Here is a 14,084-nt window from a genome sequence, read left to right on the forward strand (position 1 = left end):
CACTGACATGTGGTGAGCAGAGGGGAGTCTGGCCCAGCAGAGAATCAGTGTCTGTGCAGGACTAGGCCAGAGATGGCCCCAGCAAGGAAACATCTGCCACTTTGCCCACAGGTTGCTGATCCCTGTCTCCTGTACCATGTACTATGTCACCTGAGACAAAAGGAACTCCCCAAAGGATGTCTGTGGGTATCTCCTCAACCTGCACAGGCCTGGATTTGTTCTTTTCTCATCTAACCTTGTGCAAACCCTACACTTCCCATCTCACATTCACTGAATGCATTTTCCCCAAAACACACTTCTTTCTACAAAGGCCAAACATTCCCTTCTGAGCCAAGGGAGACCTGCAAGCTGCCCCTTGCCCTGCTCTCAGCCATGACTGGGAGAGGCTGCACCTAAAGCCTTCGACACCAATCTCCTGTGCCACAGCTTTGCGTTGTGTTTTTAGGGCCAGCTTGCAGGGAAATGCCAGCTCACCTGCTCTGCACGTCAGGTGACTGGTGAAGATGCCATGTCCTGTTCTGCTCCAGCAGCCATGTCCTTGGAGGGACTGCAGCCCTCAAGGAAATAACACCTGCACGTCAAGCAGGGCACATCATGCGCTTGATTTTAACAATCCTTCCTTTCATCATTGAAGTTCCTTATAATCAACTTCCTTTGCCTGTTGCCTTTGGAAACAATAAAACACTTTAAAAAGTAGCAGCTGCTATGATCCTGTTCCCGTTGATAAGCACTGAAGTGAATGTATCACTTAACATTTCTGACAATCCAGCTGGATGGAGTCCTGTCCATGATTGATAGCTGCACTTAGCAGCGTCATGGTTTTGATCAGCTGAGACAAGATCCAAGGGGATTAAAAGCTGGATGACATCTCAATGGAAACCACAGCACTGGGAACACGTTTATATGTTGGGATAATGGATGAATGTGCTGCTCCAATGCATAAATATTTATACTTCACAGTTTTGCTGAAAAGAGACAGGAAACCTTTGTTCAAACCAAGCTGATGGGAACAGCACTCACATGCTGAACACACAGGCTCAGACCCCAGATGTCTGACTGCTGCTGACAAACACCAGATCACTTTTTTAATACATGAAGTGCCTCTACCCACATCTCCCCTATCAGCAATCCCACCAATGGGTGTCTTATATCCCCAAAAGCTGATGTGCAGCACTTCACAAACTCTCCTGTAATCAAGCTCAACTCCTTTCAAGGACCAACAGAGTGGATGAAGTCACCTTTGATGAGGGATGGAGTCACTCTGGGGGTGAAGAACAGCAGTATTTATGTTCTACAGTGGGAGGAGATATGGGACCACAACACACTGAAACTCAGACAACGGATCTTTAACAGGCCTATGAAATTCAAGAGATCTATGAAATTATACACATACAAGGCCCTCCAGTAGGCACTGGGTGCTTTCATGAGGTTTTGGGGGTCCCCATGTCAGTCTTGACAGTTCTGTATTCAAACATTTGGGAAATGACTCCAAGGTCTGGGTCTCCTCCATAGGTTTGGTGACCCAACCTTCTTGTGCACTGGTGCTTCCTGCATTAGCAACTCATCTCCCATTCCATATGCTGCTGCACTTCTCCACAGCAAAGCTCCCAAATCTGCTCTACAGCGACCTTGTATGGAACACAGGATGTCCAGATTTTCTGCCAAGGAAATCTGGCAGTTGAAGTGGTTAACTTCAGCTGTCAGCATAGGCAGGAGGAAATAACCTTGAGGCAAAGAAAAATCAACATTTTCCACATGTATCCATCTGGCTAGGCTAACATGTCTCTGAATTATTCTTTTTAAACAAGTGTCACCACTTAAAATAAAAAACTAAACAAGACTCTAGCTCAGCAAACCCAAAAATTTTAGGCTCAATCTTTATGCACCTAATATTTTAATGTGGAATATATCCATACCACATAAGTTTTTCCTAAATTAATCACATTTGGACATTTTCATCATTTTTCTTAGACATATTTGTAGCTCCCAGTTTTCCTGAGAATTTTACTCTGACATTACAATGGAAGCATTTATACCAATGTGCTATGTAGATATATGAAAGGCTTCAAGGGTAAAATGTGACCCTGTTCTTGGTTCTAAGACCACACTATTATCCTGACTGCAGGGCATAAGAGATAAATCCTGTATTTAGAAAAGAAGCAGTAAATATTTATTGAGAAATCTGTTTTTAAGGATGTTGTTTGTTGTTTAAAACTTCTGGAAAGTCACCCTGCATCCCTGGGAGATCACCAAGCAAGGCACGGAACCATAGGTGTGTGCAAAATTGCACAGTTGCAGTGTCTGCCCACACTAATGACAACACAGCTTCCAGGTGTACCAGTTGCATATTTGTATCTGGGATACATTTACCTACACAAGATTTATAGCACTGGTCCCATTACTAAGACATATTCTCAGTCCCAAAAGTGCAGGGCAGTGTCTGCAAGGTGCTGGCCTCCCTCAGCTTTCCCACAGAGCACAGGGACTGCCTGCCCTGAAGGAAGAAGGGGGAGGAAGAGGAAGGAATAGCAAGGACAGCACAGTGGGTTCCACCAGTGGCACCTCAGCAGTGCCCAGGGGTACTCACTGATGCTCATCCTGTTACTGATGTCTGCTTTTGCTCCATTTTTAACTCTCTACTGTTCTCTTGTCTTCCCTTCATCTTGTGCTGCCTTTACTGTCCCTCTTCCCTTCTCCCCACTGAACACCACATCTCCTGCCTGCTCCATTAATTGTCCCCAGTGTCTGCCCACCCAGCTTAACAATCTGGAGTATTACCATGATAAGAAAGGGAGAAGAACACCAAAAGAGACATGGTAAAAAACCAAAACAAACAGTCACAGATGCACTGGATTGGGGAATGAGGGTGCTCAGACCATTCATCCTGGTAAGATGCAACATCTAAATTAAAAGCCTAAGAATCTTGTTACAGGGAGAAGTGCTTTTTTGGATACATTCTCTGGGGCAGCTTCTCTTTTTCACTGTCTGTACAGGGAATTTAACCTCCTAATCCCTGTAATAGCAATGCTATCCTTCTCCCTACCACACTGAAACCACCCTGCAGTAAGCACTGCTTTGTGATGGTGCAGTAAACAAGCCATTAGAGGATGTTCCCAATGAAAGGAACTAAATATCCCCTGCTTCCCATGGATCCCTATGGTTATTCTACACTCTCAAAGCAAGACTTATTCTCTAGTTTATAAATCCCCTCTGCACTTTCAGCCTGGAAAAAGACATGGCATTTCCTCCTGTGCATGGCCAGTTACAGGGTGGGGATCTGGACTGTTGAATAAAGAAATGCTGCTGTGGGTAATTCTGCTTCTTGATCAATACCCACTCTGATCAACTGATCAATGCTATTTTTTTTAAAGGCATTTTACTCTATGGAGATCTTATAGCTGGATGAACAGTGGCGCATGAAACACTTTTATTTTTTGAAAAGTAGAAAAAGGTCAGCTCAGACATGCAAAGTGACAGCAAGCTGAGAGCTAACTCGTGATCTGAGGGCATGGAGAAACCAAAGCAACAATCAAAGCCTAGCTTAGGCCAGCAGAGGTAACTGACTTTCCAGCAGTGATTTTGAAAATAACTTTTGCTGATTCAAGAACATTAAAAATAGAAGTCAGTCACAAAATTGGATTTTTCCCTGTGCTTTTGGAATTTTTTTATATACTTCTAATAATTACCTGGGTTATCAAAACCTTAGGACCCCAGTGTGACAGAAAAATGGCCATAACAGCAATGCTACTCATGTATTGGTTAGCAAAAAGCTCCAAAATTCACAATAGCTGTTCTCTGATTACCAAAAAGCACACAACTCCTGCACAGCATGGCAAGATTTTTGACTATTCTTCTCTGTGTCTGTGGATGAAGAACTAAAAGAAACAGGAGTAGCAGCTGAATACCTAGATCACATTGTGCAATAAAAATCTGGTGGAAGTGAATTCTAGAGGAATCCACCAGGGATCTTGTGACATCCACATTATTCCCTTGTTCAAAGGGAATTGAAAGCCTCCCTTGTTTTCGTGGGCCAAGCCATCACACATTCCTGCAATAAAGCCATTTCTGTCAGCAGAAGGCCGTTCCAATCCCACAGAATGCCTCCCCCAAGACAGCGTTTGACTTCTCCATCTCCCCACTTACCCTCCAGGGCACAGAAGCGCGTCACCTGCTCCGGCATCAGCTTGCCCAGCTTGTGCTGGCAGTACACGTCCGCGATCTCCTGGCGGCACTGCTGGGACTTGGCGCGGGACATGGCCGAGATGGCCTCCTTGCCCGTCACCTCACACTTGGGGGGCTGGTCGTATTTCAGCTCAGGGGAGCTCATCTCAAGCTTCTGTATAAGCTGCTCTGTGGGAAACCTGTCAACGTCCTTCAGGTTGTTGCTGTTGCTGCTGTTTTTTCCCAGGGGATTGCTGAACTGCACCACCTCGTTGGAGTTCTTCCCCAGCAGCAAGTTCTCCTTCATCTTCTCCTCTTCCAGCTTCTTTCTCAAGTGCTCCTTTTGTTTGCTAAGGGGTTTTTTCACCAGCTCAGTCTGGTGTTTTTGTCTCTGAGTCCTGGGAGCAAAGTTACTGTTATCAATAGTTTCAAAGTCCTTGGGGACAGAATTTTCATTATTGCTGTCTGTTCGCATTTTCTCTTTCGGTCGGTGGGAAAAATAGCCATCCTATAAATGGGGAGAAAAATTACACTCATCTTACTAAACAGTCACATCCCATGCATGGCAAGCATTTCTTACATGAAAACATAGATCAATTACAATCCAACACACTGCAGAAACCCCCTGTGTTGGATCTCAGCAGACCAAAGCTGAGAGGCCTCTGGGGTGCCCAAGTCACCTGCACTGGCATCTCTTCCTCACTGGGCCAGAGTCCAAGCCCTATCTCAGACGGAGCAGGGAGGTTTTACACAGGTTTGTGAGCAGTGATTAACCAGACACTTCACCCTGACACCATTAAATATCCATGAGAAAACAGACACAGGTTTCAAACCAGCAAAAGCAGGTCCTTCAATGCTTTCCTTCGCTCCTTGTGATCAACCATCACAGTTTGGTATCCCAGAACTGCCTCATTTTCTCTGCAAAAAGCATCACCTGAGTACAGCCTCAGCTTTATTTCAGTGAAGTAACTTTGGCACAAAACAAATCCCTCCCAATTTTGCACTTGTTTTTTTCCCTTGAGTTCCTACACATTTGAACCCTCCCTGGGAAGGTCAGAGTCAGGCTCAGGTGTCAGCTCTTAACCATCATCCTCCTCCCCTCGATGCTCTTAGATAAATACACAGCCCATAACTTTGCAACATTCAAAATCTATCATATAAAGGAAAAGGAAGAGACCATGTAAAATATTTGTCTGCATCAGGGATGGGTGAGGTTGAGCTGCCTTTGCTCCAGCTGTGAAAACTTATGGGGGACACAATTTTTAGATCCGTGGACATGGAAATATCTCTGTTTGCAAAAGTGAACAGTAGCAGATAAAATCAATGATGAATGGTTATTAAAACATCTAAAGACAGGAGTAAAAATATTGGTAGATTTTTTGATTGTGTCCTGTTTCCTTTCCACTTGTGGAAGCACATAACCAAAAATCAGAGACTAGGAAATGACAGCATCACTAATGATGACTGATGGGAGCATCTTTTAGCACCTATCAACCACATTTTGTATTCAAAACATTTTATCAGCATGAGCTAATTGTTTCTCACACCTCTTCTGGGAGGAACTATTTAACAGTCAGGGTTTGCAGAGAAAGGAGAGAGAGATAATGACTTATCCCAGGCCATGCAGGGAGTCAGTATCAGTTTGACCTCTGAAGCTCAGCAATGGGAAATGTTTGAATAGCTTATTCATTAGAAGAAGTTGTTTAGTGAGTGAATAAAGTGATTCTCTCTCCATGAAAATGTCTCGTTTGCAACGAGTTTGAGCTGTCAGACACAGATGAATGCAAAGGAGTTTAAAAAAACCCCAACACCAGACAACAACTCACAAACCAAATTCCAAATATTTTTCAAACAAGCAAAATACTTATAGTTTGGGAAGAAATATTAAAAAAAAAAATTCTAACATTTAAGTGAAAGCATGAAAACCAAAGAGAAACAAAATAAACAAAACATAATTTCAAGGCAGCCTTAATTCCCAGGAATGACTGAACTAAAATTAAAAAAAATTACTTTCAGAGCCCAGCTCCTACCACTTGTCCTGTATCTTCAATGGATCTTCAAAGAAAAAAGCCAACTCTGTTTTCTTCAATAAACCTTTTGTAAGGTCTCTAAGGCAATGCCATGACAGGATATTTCCATGTATCTTGGCAACATTCTCTCTCACAGGCTGACTCTCACTAAATGATTTTTGTCTTCAAATTAAAAAAAAAAAATCCTAAACTGTAAAGCAAATGCATGTTATTTAAAAGGAAATGAAGGGAGAGGAGATTTGCAGTTGGTTCTCCTATTAGCCACAAAGGAGACCCTGGCCTGCAGCAGGGCAAGAGGCACACACCTCCCATGTCCTGGGGAGCACAGAGCCCTTCCTGCACCCTGCCCTCCTGCTCCTTCCAAACCTCTCTGGAGCAGGACTAAGTGCCAGAAGATAAGGTGTGGGCAGTTCTTGTGTCACACAGCATCTGACACTACACTTGTGTGATGTTTCAATGGGAATCTTTGCTCCCAGTTTGCCAGCCCTGCAGCAGAGATCCCATCACGCTAGGACGAAACCTCAGGAGAAAAGGCAAAGCAAACAGCAGATTTATCGGTGTATGGTTCACCTCTTTAAACTATTTTCCTCCTTCAAGTGCTTTGCTCCCTCTGGGAAATGCTTCTCCAAGTCTACATGCTGGAATCTGAAATAAACAAATGAATTCTAAATGCTTCCAAGGCAGACACAGCTCTTGCCTGCCTGCAGGGACAGTGAACAGCACAAAACTCCCACCACACAGGAGTGGCACACCCAGTGCCTGCAGGGACATCTCTTTGGGAGGAGCAGGGACGAAAAATAAAGCAGGGGCTGTACAACAAGTGTAAAACCAAGAGCTATAGATACACCTTGAAACATAAGCACACTTAACAAATACTCCAGCTGGAAAGTCAAATCCAGTCTCACGCAATGTCACACCTGTTGGTGCAAGTGTTAAATGCCACAAAACCTGAAATCTCCACCCACCTTTGATCTGCATTTCCCCCTTGATTGCTTTCACCAAAGCCACGTGTGCTTTTTACAGTACAATGATTTCAAGACAAGCTCCACACGTTTGCAGCGCAGAGGAAATGAAACTCAGCACTCCCAGCTTAGAACAGCAGCGGCTGCTGACAGTAAGTTGTGCTCATTTGTGAAGTTCAGGGCTACAAGCAAAAAGCAGCACATCAGGTGCTCACCTGGCAACACAAAATGGGTTTTACTTGCTCTGCAATACTTTATTTTTACAGTGCTGAATTAATTGCAGATTTTATATGTCATGGATGTCTAAGACATTCAAGACAGGGCAGAATCATCTCACAGAGAGAAGATCTTGAAACCAGGCAATCCCAGTTCTGACAGTACCATGGGGCATACATCAGCAGGTTCACTGTCTGAATCAACATTTATTTCAACTTTTATCAAACTATTTGTTAGCAGCACCTCCTTATCTCTGTGCTTGCAAATCACTGAAGGCCATAACAGGACCAAATGAGAAGTGTAAGCCCATTAATACAGCCCTTATGTGTCCACAGCCAAATGCAATCAGTGTTTTCAAACCAACACCTAACACTGCTATTGAAAGCACCATTTTGGTCTTTGCAAAAGGCAATTCTCTCTAGGCATAGACCAGAACAGGCTATGTCCAAAATCAACTCATTTGAGAGGCTACCTTATTACATTTATTACAGGTGTCACACACAACACATGCCACCCAAGAGCACATCTTTCACCTGTGCCTTTCCTGCAGTCCTAACCTCTGTAAAGCCATCCCCTCTCATCCAATTACTCCATGCCTTGCTCAAAGTCCCTCTCCAGCTCTATTGCTGCTGCTTCAGGTACTGAAGATGCTATAAAGAAACCTCTGGAGACTTTGCAGCACCATATTTCCAAGACAAAATGTGACACTGGATGTCTATCACAGGCTTAAGGATTGCCACAAGCAGAAATGTTCTGTCCTGACTTTATCTGGTTCTCAGAAGACACAAGGAGAGGTTAACTGCTGAGTGCTCAATGGCAAGAGCCCTGGCAGGGAGAGTTATAATGACTTCTGAGCATGCAGTTCAGGAATAACAAGCAAATACTCCAAAACTGGGAAAGAACAGTCTGTACCCAGGAGCATGCATGAGATCACTGCCAATTACATACTGATTGCCATTGATGTTAAAAATAGTATTATAATATTAATGCAAAAATAACATTTTAAGCTCAGAGCCATTTTATGTAATGTGAGAATTTGAATTCTGCTCCAAATCCCGCTCCCTGTTGAACACACAGACTTTAATTCTCCAAACTCCACTTCTGGTGTGTTTTTCAGACACAATGTATGCTCTTTGGTGTATTAGCCACTTCATCTGCAGTGATTGAGGGTCTGGGGCTTAGGTACCCTGAGCTTGATTGAATTCAAAGTCCCATCTATCTCAGGAGGGAAAGCCTGGGTTTCTGCAGAGGCTTTGCAATCTACTGAGGGAACCATGGAATAAATTGCTGCTGTCACCTACTACAGACCCAGCAACAGCTGCTGCTGCTCGCTGCACCTAGCACAAACACAGAGAATCTGGAAGAACTTCCCAGCGGTCTGTAATGACCAATGGATTTTAATGACAGCCTGTTAACACTCTCAGAGGCTTTTGCAAGTACAACCCACACCAGTTCAGCCAGACCCCAGGTAGGTTTGCACACCTGCAGAATGCCTCTCTTCACATTCTGCTTGCCTATATTTGGAAGACACATCTGTCAGCTATATTTGCATCCAAGCTAAGCATGTTCAAGCACAAACATGCATTTGGGGTTGCCCAAGTCACAAGTTCTCCTGTACTTTTACAGGTAAATTGCTGTATCCTGCATGCTAAAGGCAGGAGGTTAAAAATAAAGACCATGGCTCCAAAAGTGGGCACAGGAAACCTCCAACAAGCCAGTGGGGCATCCCGTTGCAGAATCAGAACACTGCAAAGCCATTAGGTACAACTCACAGAGTGCCCCACTGCCCCTGGAAGGAGTTCCTCTGCCAACAGCCCGGATTAGGCAACAGAACTGGTAATTTTTGCAATACACAAAAAACCAGCATTAGAGCAATTTCAAATCTGCTTTCAGAGAGAGAACCTAATGTGCATTTAAATCAGTAGAGACCCAAACATCAGCAGAGAGTGGTGTACCAGCTCTGCAGGCAGCACAGGCACACAGACTGTGGCTGAGGGATCCAACTCAAGGCACCAAAGCCAAGGGAAGAGCCCACACTGTGCAGGCAGGCACAGCTCCAGCATCCCCTGGCACACACCTGCACAGTGCTGCTGCAAGGCTCCTTCTGCACAGGCTTTGTGGGGAACCTAAAGGAAATCCCTACTGAGCTCACAAAGGCACACAATAGGAGCTTGCATTTATCTGCCAGAGGTGTTCATTGCATTGTGCAGAGCACTTCCTCCTGACAGTAAGAAAATGCTCCCTTCTTAGGAAAAGTTATTCACTGTACAATTTCTTTATCAACAAAGTCATATAAATACTGTACAGAAGGATGGACCATGCGCAACCCAGCCCTGAATGGGAAATGTTCACAGTTACAGTTTATCTGACAACTCATTTTCTCCCCAGCACAGAAGGATTTGCTGTCTTTTTGTACTGAGAACACATTCACACATTCTTCCTCTGGTATCTCAAAGACACAGCAAAACAAACCAGAAATGTGCACATGCACACACAGAGCAACAACAAAACACAAAGATCTTCCTCTAAATACAAAGCCCTGGACATGCTGGCCTTGAGGACCAGCTATAAATTTAACACCTGTACTATAAAAAAGTACATATTTTTCCTCCTTTCACATAGTAAAGCAGCCAATTATTGACCTCCTGTGAAAATATGCAATGCCTGGGCAGTGATGCAGGATCAGACACAGCTGAGGCCCCAAAGCTGGGGCAGGCTCTTGCTGCTTTGCTGGGGTGAGCTGCTCAGGATCCAACCAGCTTACAGAGGTGGGGAATAGCTTCAAAATCTGCATCACATGTCAAAGCCTCAGAGACCTGGTCAGCTTTCACAGGACCATCTATTTTATCTGTGCCTGAGAAGAATTTAAACAGAACTATGAAAAGATAATTAAACCAAGTTTCTGTTCAATATTAATCACAGCTGTGATATATTAGTTGGTAGTGCTTGTTAATTATTTCAGTAAAGAGACCTTCCAATTGTCAGAGGAGTCAGAGGATGGCATCTCTACAATTAAATCTTCTTTTCCTTCTCTTTGTGCATTTGTGGGCTGTTTCTTAGTTGAAATCAAAACCTTTTGCATCCAGAAGCACAAACTTTACACTGTGGTCACTCCATTGTCTCCTGTCCTACCACACTCACATCTTTCAAACTCTGAAACCACCACTGCTCTGCCTGAAGCCCTCATGCAGCCACGTGGATGCAGAGCAGACATCCCATTGTGCCATCAAAACAAACAAGAAATTGGGAACTTTAATTGAAGATGTGGTTGATGTGCCATGAGACCCTTGGAAAATGAGTACTTTTGGCAGGTTTGAACAAAAACGAGGCCAAGGACAGCAGATGGAGGAGAGGCAGCAGATGTTAATGCAGTTATATTTTTCCATATGTTTTTCTGTTTTGCTGTAATAAGTACATTGTACTTTAATTGTCAGTGGCTGAAGACTTAGGAGAAGCATTTTGTGAGAAATATATCACATTACTTTATGCCTTTCATTAGAGAGGGAGGTGCAAAATGTGAAAATAGATTTATTGACTTGCAAGTTGGCAACAATGAAAGATGTAATTGCTTCAAACACAGTGCTTTCTGCTATGTAAAAGGAAAATGAGACAAAGCAATAATTTGGGTTAAAAGGGGGATTCTGATACTTGAAAAAGCACAAGTCCTTCAGGTTCAGTTCTAACAGATACAGGCACAGCCAGCCCAAAACTATTGCAACACTTGGCATTTCAAAATGCAGAGAAACAGATGGACCACCACAAAGTGCACAGGGGACCCCTCACTGGAACATCTACACTGGTGATTGTTTGGAGGACTGTTTTTCCCTTCCTTTCCAAAACTGTTGCCATGCATTTTTATTTTTCCTTAACACCAATTTCAGCAGTGTGACCCAAAACTCGAGAAACAACATCGAAAAAACATCATTAATGGAAGTTGCTTTTATCCCTTTTTACACACATACATTAAGGGAAGATGCTCTGGTTTGAAATCGAAGGAAAACAGCTTCAAAACTTTGGCTGCTTTTCTCAGAATAGTTTTTCTGGTTTTTGCTCTTTTTTTCTGTTTTTTTTAACATGTGACTTACTTTCAGAGTGATTTAGATGAGGGAGTAAAATAGTATTGCATCCCTCAAGAGACCAAACAGATTTTCACATTCATTCCAGCTTAGCACAGTAACTGTTCAAAAAGCCATAATTATATCAACAGTAATTTCAGATGTTCTGGTTATTAAAAAGTTTGGAATACTGCTAGAGGGAGCTGTGAAAGCACTCATCCACAGTCCTTCCAAAACTGACCACTTTGTTTTCTGCTAATTTAAACTTCTCAGGAAAGTTTGCACTTTGACATCACAGGCCAGTCAAATGTATTCAATCAGTAACAGAATTTGATTTATAACCAGTAACTGCCCCCACTTTACATATTTTGCTCTCTTTCAAATGACACTGAAGCTCATTAGGACTCCAGATTGAGGCACAAGTCCTGCATTTTGGCAAAGTCCCTCCCAGGGATTCACCACCAGGAACAGCAACACTCCCTGAGCTGGGGCAGGTTTTTGTCTGTGTATACACACACACACATTTGAATAGTTCCCATCTCTGCTCTCCATCAGCTTTAGCTCTGCCTGGGTGTGGGCAGTGGAACCCATCCCTGCATGACACAAGACATTGCTCAGTTCCCAGCAAACAAGCCCTCAAAAGACTGTTCATTCAAGCTCTGTCCTGCAACATTAACCAGGGGCACTGAGCCTCCTGGATCCACTTCAGCACAGCCACATCTTTAACAGAATTCACCACAAAACCAGGAAAGACATGAAGGACTGGCCTGACAGTGCAAAATGCAGCTCCTGAGAAAGCTCAGGAAAACCCTGGAGGTTGATTTTCCTACAGCTTCTTCCTTAGAGAAGGTGGATCTTGCAACAAAGAGTTCAGACATGAAGGAGCTTACAAGGAAGTCAGTCTTCTGAAATACTTCTTAAATACTTTCAAGGGAAAATATTTAAGTGACTTTTTATAAGAATGTCTATACTTCATGATCCTTGAACAGAACCCTCAACTGAAAAGACAAGGCAGAGCAGCAGCAGACATTAATTAATGCCACATAACTTCTTAACAGGAGCTCAGCAGGTGAGGTCAAGAACTGATAAATCTACATGATTGTTTTTCCTGATGGTTGTTCTGATACTGAATGGAAAATGTGACACGTTCTGTGTTTTTATTTCTCATCAAATTGCACTGCTTCATTGTTTGTCAAAGGTGCCCCAAAGAGATAGTATGTAAATAAAGAACACAAAGTAAGAGCAAGAGTAAAGCTCAATCATTCCCATGTTTAAACTATGGACATGATAACCACCCTGAATACCCATTACCAGCCAAACTTTCATTTCTGTTTTTTTGCCTTCTCCTCTCAATGATCTAACCCATAAAAAAAAATAACATGGTTAATCTGAATTCCTCAGCTTTCATCTCTATTTCTTTCATCCAATACAGATTTTACATCTTTCAGAGCAGTAGTAAACACATGAAATTGCTTCCTGGTGACTTGTTATTAACTAGATTCCAACTAAATTCATGAGGATGCCTATTCCAACTCCAATCTAAACAATCTTGAGCAGCCCAGGGTGAATTGCTGAGACACACAATAGATCTCTGGCAGCTATAGAAATTAAATATAATCAGAATATGGATGGTAGAAAGCAAAGACGCCCTCTCACACAAATGAAAACATCCTTGTAAAGTACAGTCAGTTTAGCACAAACGTATTCAGCCTTAATTAGGTAGAAAATCTATTTAGATGAATACAATACAAAGAATAATAATGAACTTCAGGATTACATTTTGTTACTTGGAGGGAAAAAAACAACACAAATAAATGGGAAGTAATTGGACCTTTTTAAATAGTCTCAGACTATCAGCTCAAACAACTATAATCATTAAAGGCCCTGCAGTGATCTTCTACTGATAAATGCTGTTAAATCAGAATTACAATACAACAAGCATGAAGAGCAAAGCCTATTAAAATGAACAACACTAAAAGAAATAGATTAATTCAAATCTTTTTTCACCAGCACCACAAGGAGTCTTTGAGCCAAGCACATAGAAATGAAAGGCTTCCATATTTCCTCTTGTTTTGGGCGAGATTGAAATATTAATACTTCCACACAGGTGATCACTGCAGGGGGACTGCAGAGTGGATGTGCCAGATACTGGTTTGTACCTTCTTCTGCAAGACCAGTAGTTACATTCATGAAATAAAACTGCAAAAGCCAGAAGATTATTATGGGCTGTGCCACCCAGCTCCTTAGCTACCCTGTCAGCAGTTCAGCCTGGGGCTGGCCTCAGCAGGGGTGGTCTGTGTGGTACTGCATTCTCAGTTTTGGCAAATTCATTCAGAGCTATACAAGTGAGCAGTTTTACCAACATGATGAAAGATGACAGAGTTTGGGGTCAAAAGACAGAGCAAAATAAAAATTTTTGACACCAAAAATGATGCACCTTAGGTTCAAAAACATGTCATTTTATTGGCTCCAGCAAGGATCATGAAGAACATAAGCATTAGAAAAAGACATGAGAAAGTTTTCTAGGAAACTGCCCTCTTCCCTTTCTTGAATAGACACTCACTTTGGAGACCAAACCCTTTTTCTGTACTGTACTAAACACACTGAGTACACTTGAGCCAAACACCAGATTCTATAGTATATAAGATTATATATCTTTG

The 14,084-nt window shown here is 42.7% G+C and overlaps 1 protein-coding gene across 1 annotated transcript in view; it reads right to left on the bottom strand.

Moving 5' to 3' along the window:
- Window positions 1-14,084, bottom strand: part of XYLT1 (xylosyltransferase 1) — a 177,626-nt gene that overhangs the window by 86,829 nt on the left and 76,713 nt on the right. The window contains exon 2 of the mRNA XM_063171939.1: window positions 4,144-4,669. Within this exon, the coding sequence (XP_063028009.1) occupies window positions 4,144-4,669 (526 nt within the window). The remainder of the gene's footprint in view (window positions 1-4,143; window positions 4,670-14,084) is intronic.

The sequence above is a fragment of the Melospiza melodia genome, chromosome 18 (assembly GCF_035770615.1).
Source record: "Melospiza melodia melodia isolate bMelMel2 chromosome 18, bMelMel2.pri, whole genome shotgun sequence".
Lineage (NCBI taxonomy): Eukaryota > Metazoa > Chordata > Aves > Passeriformes > Passerellidae > Melospiza > Melospiza melodia.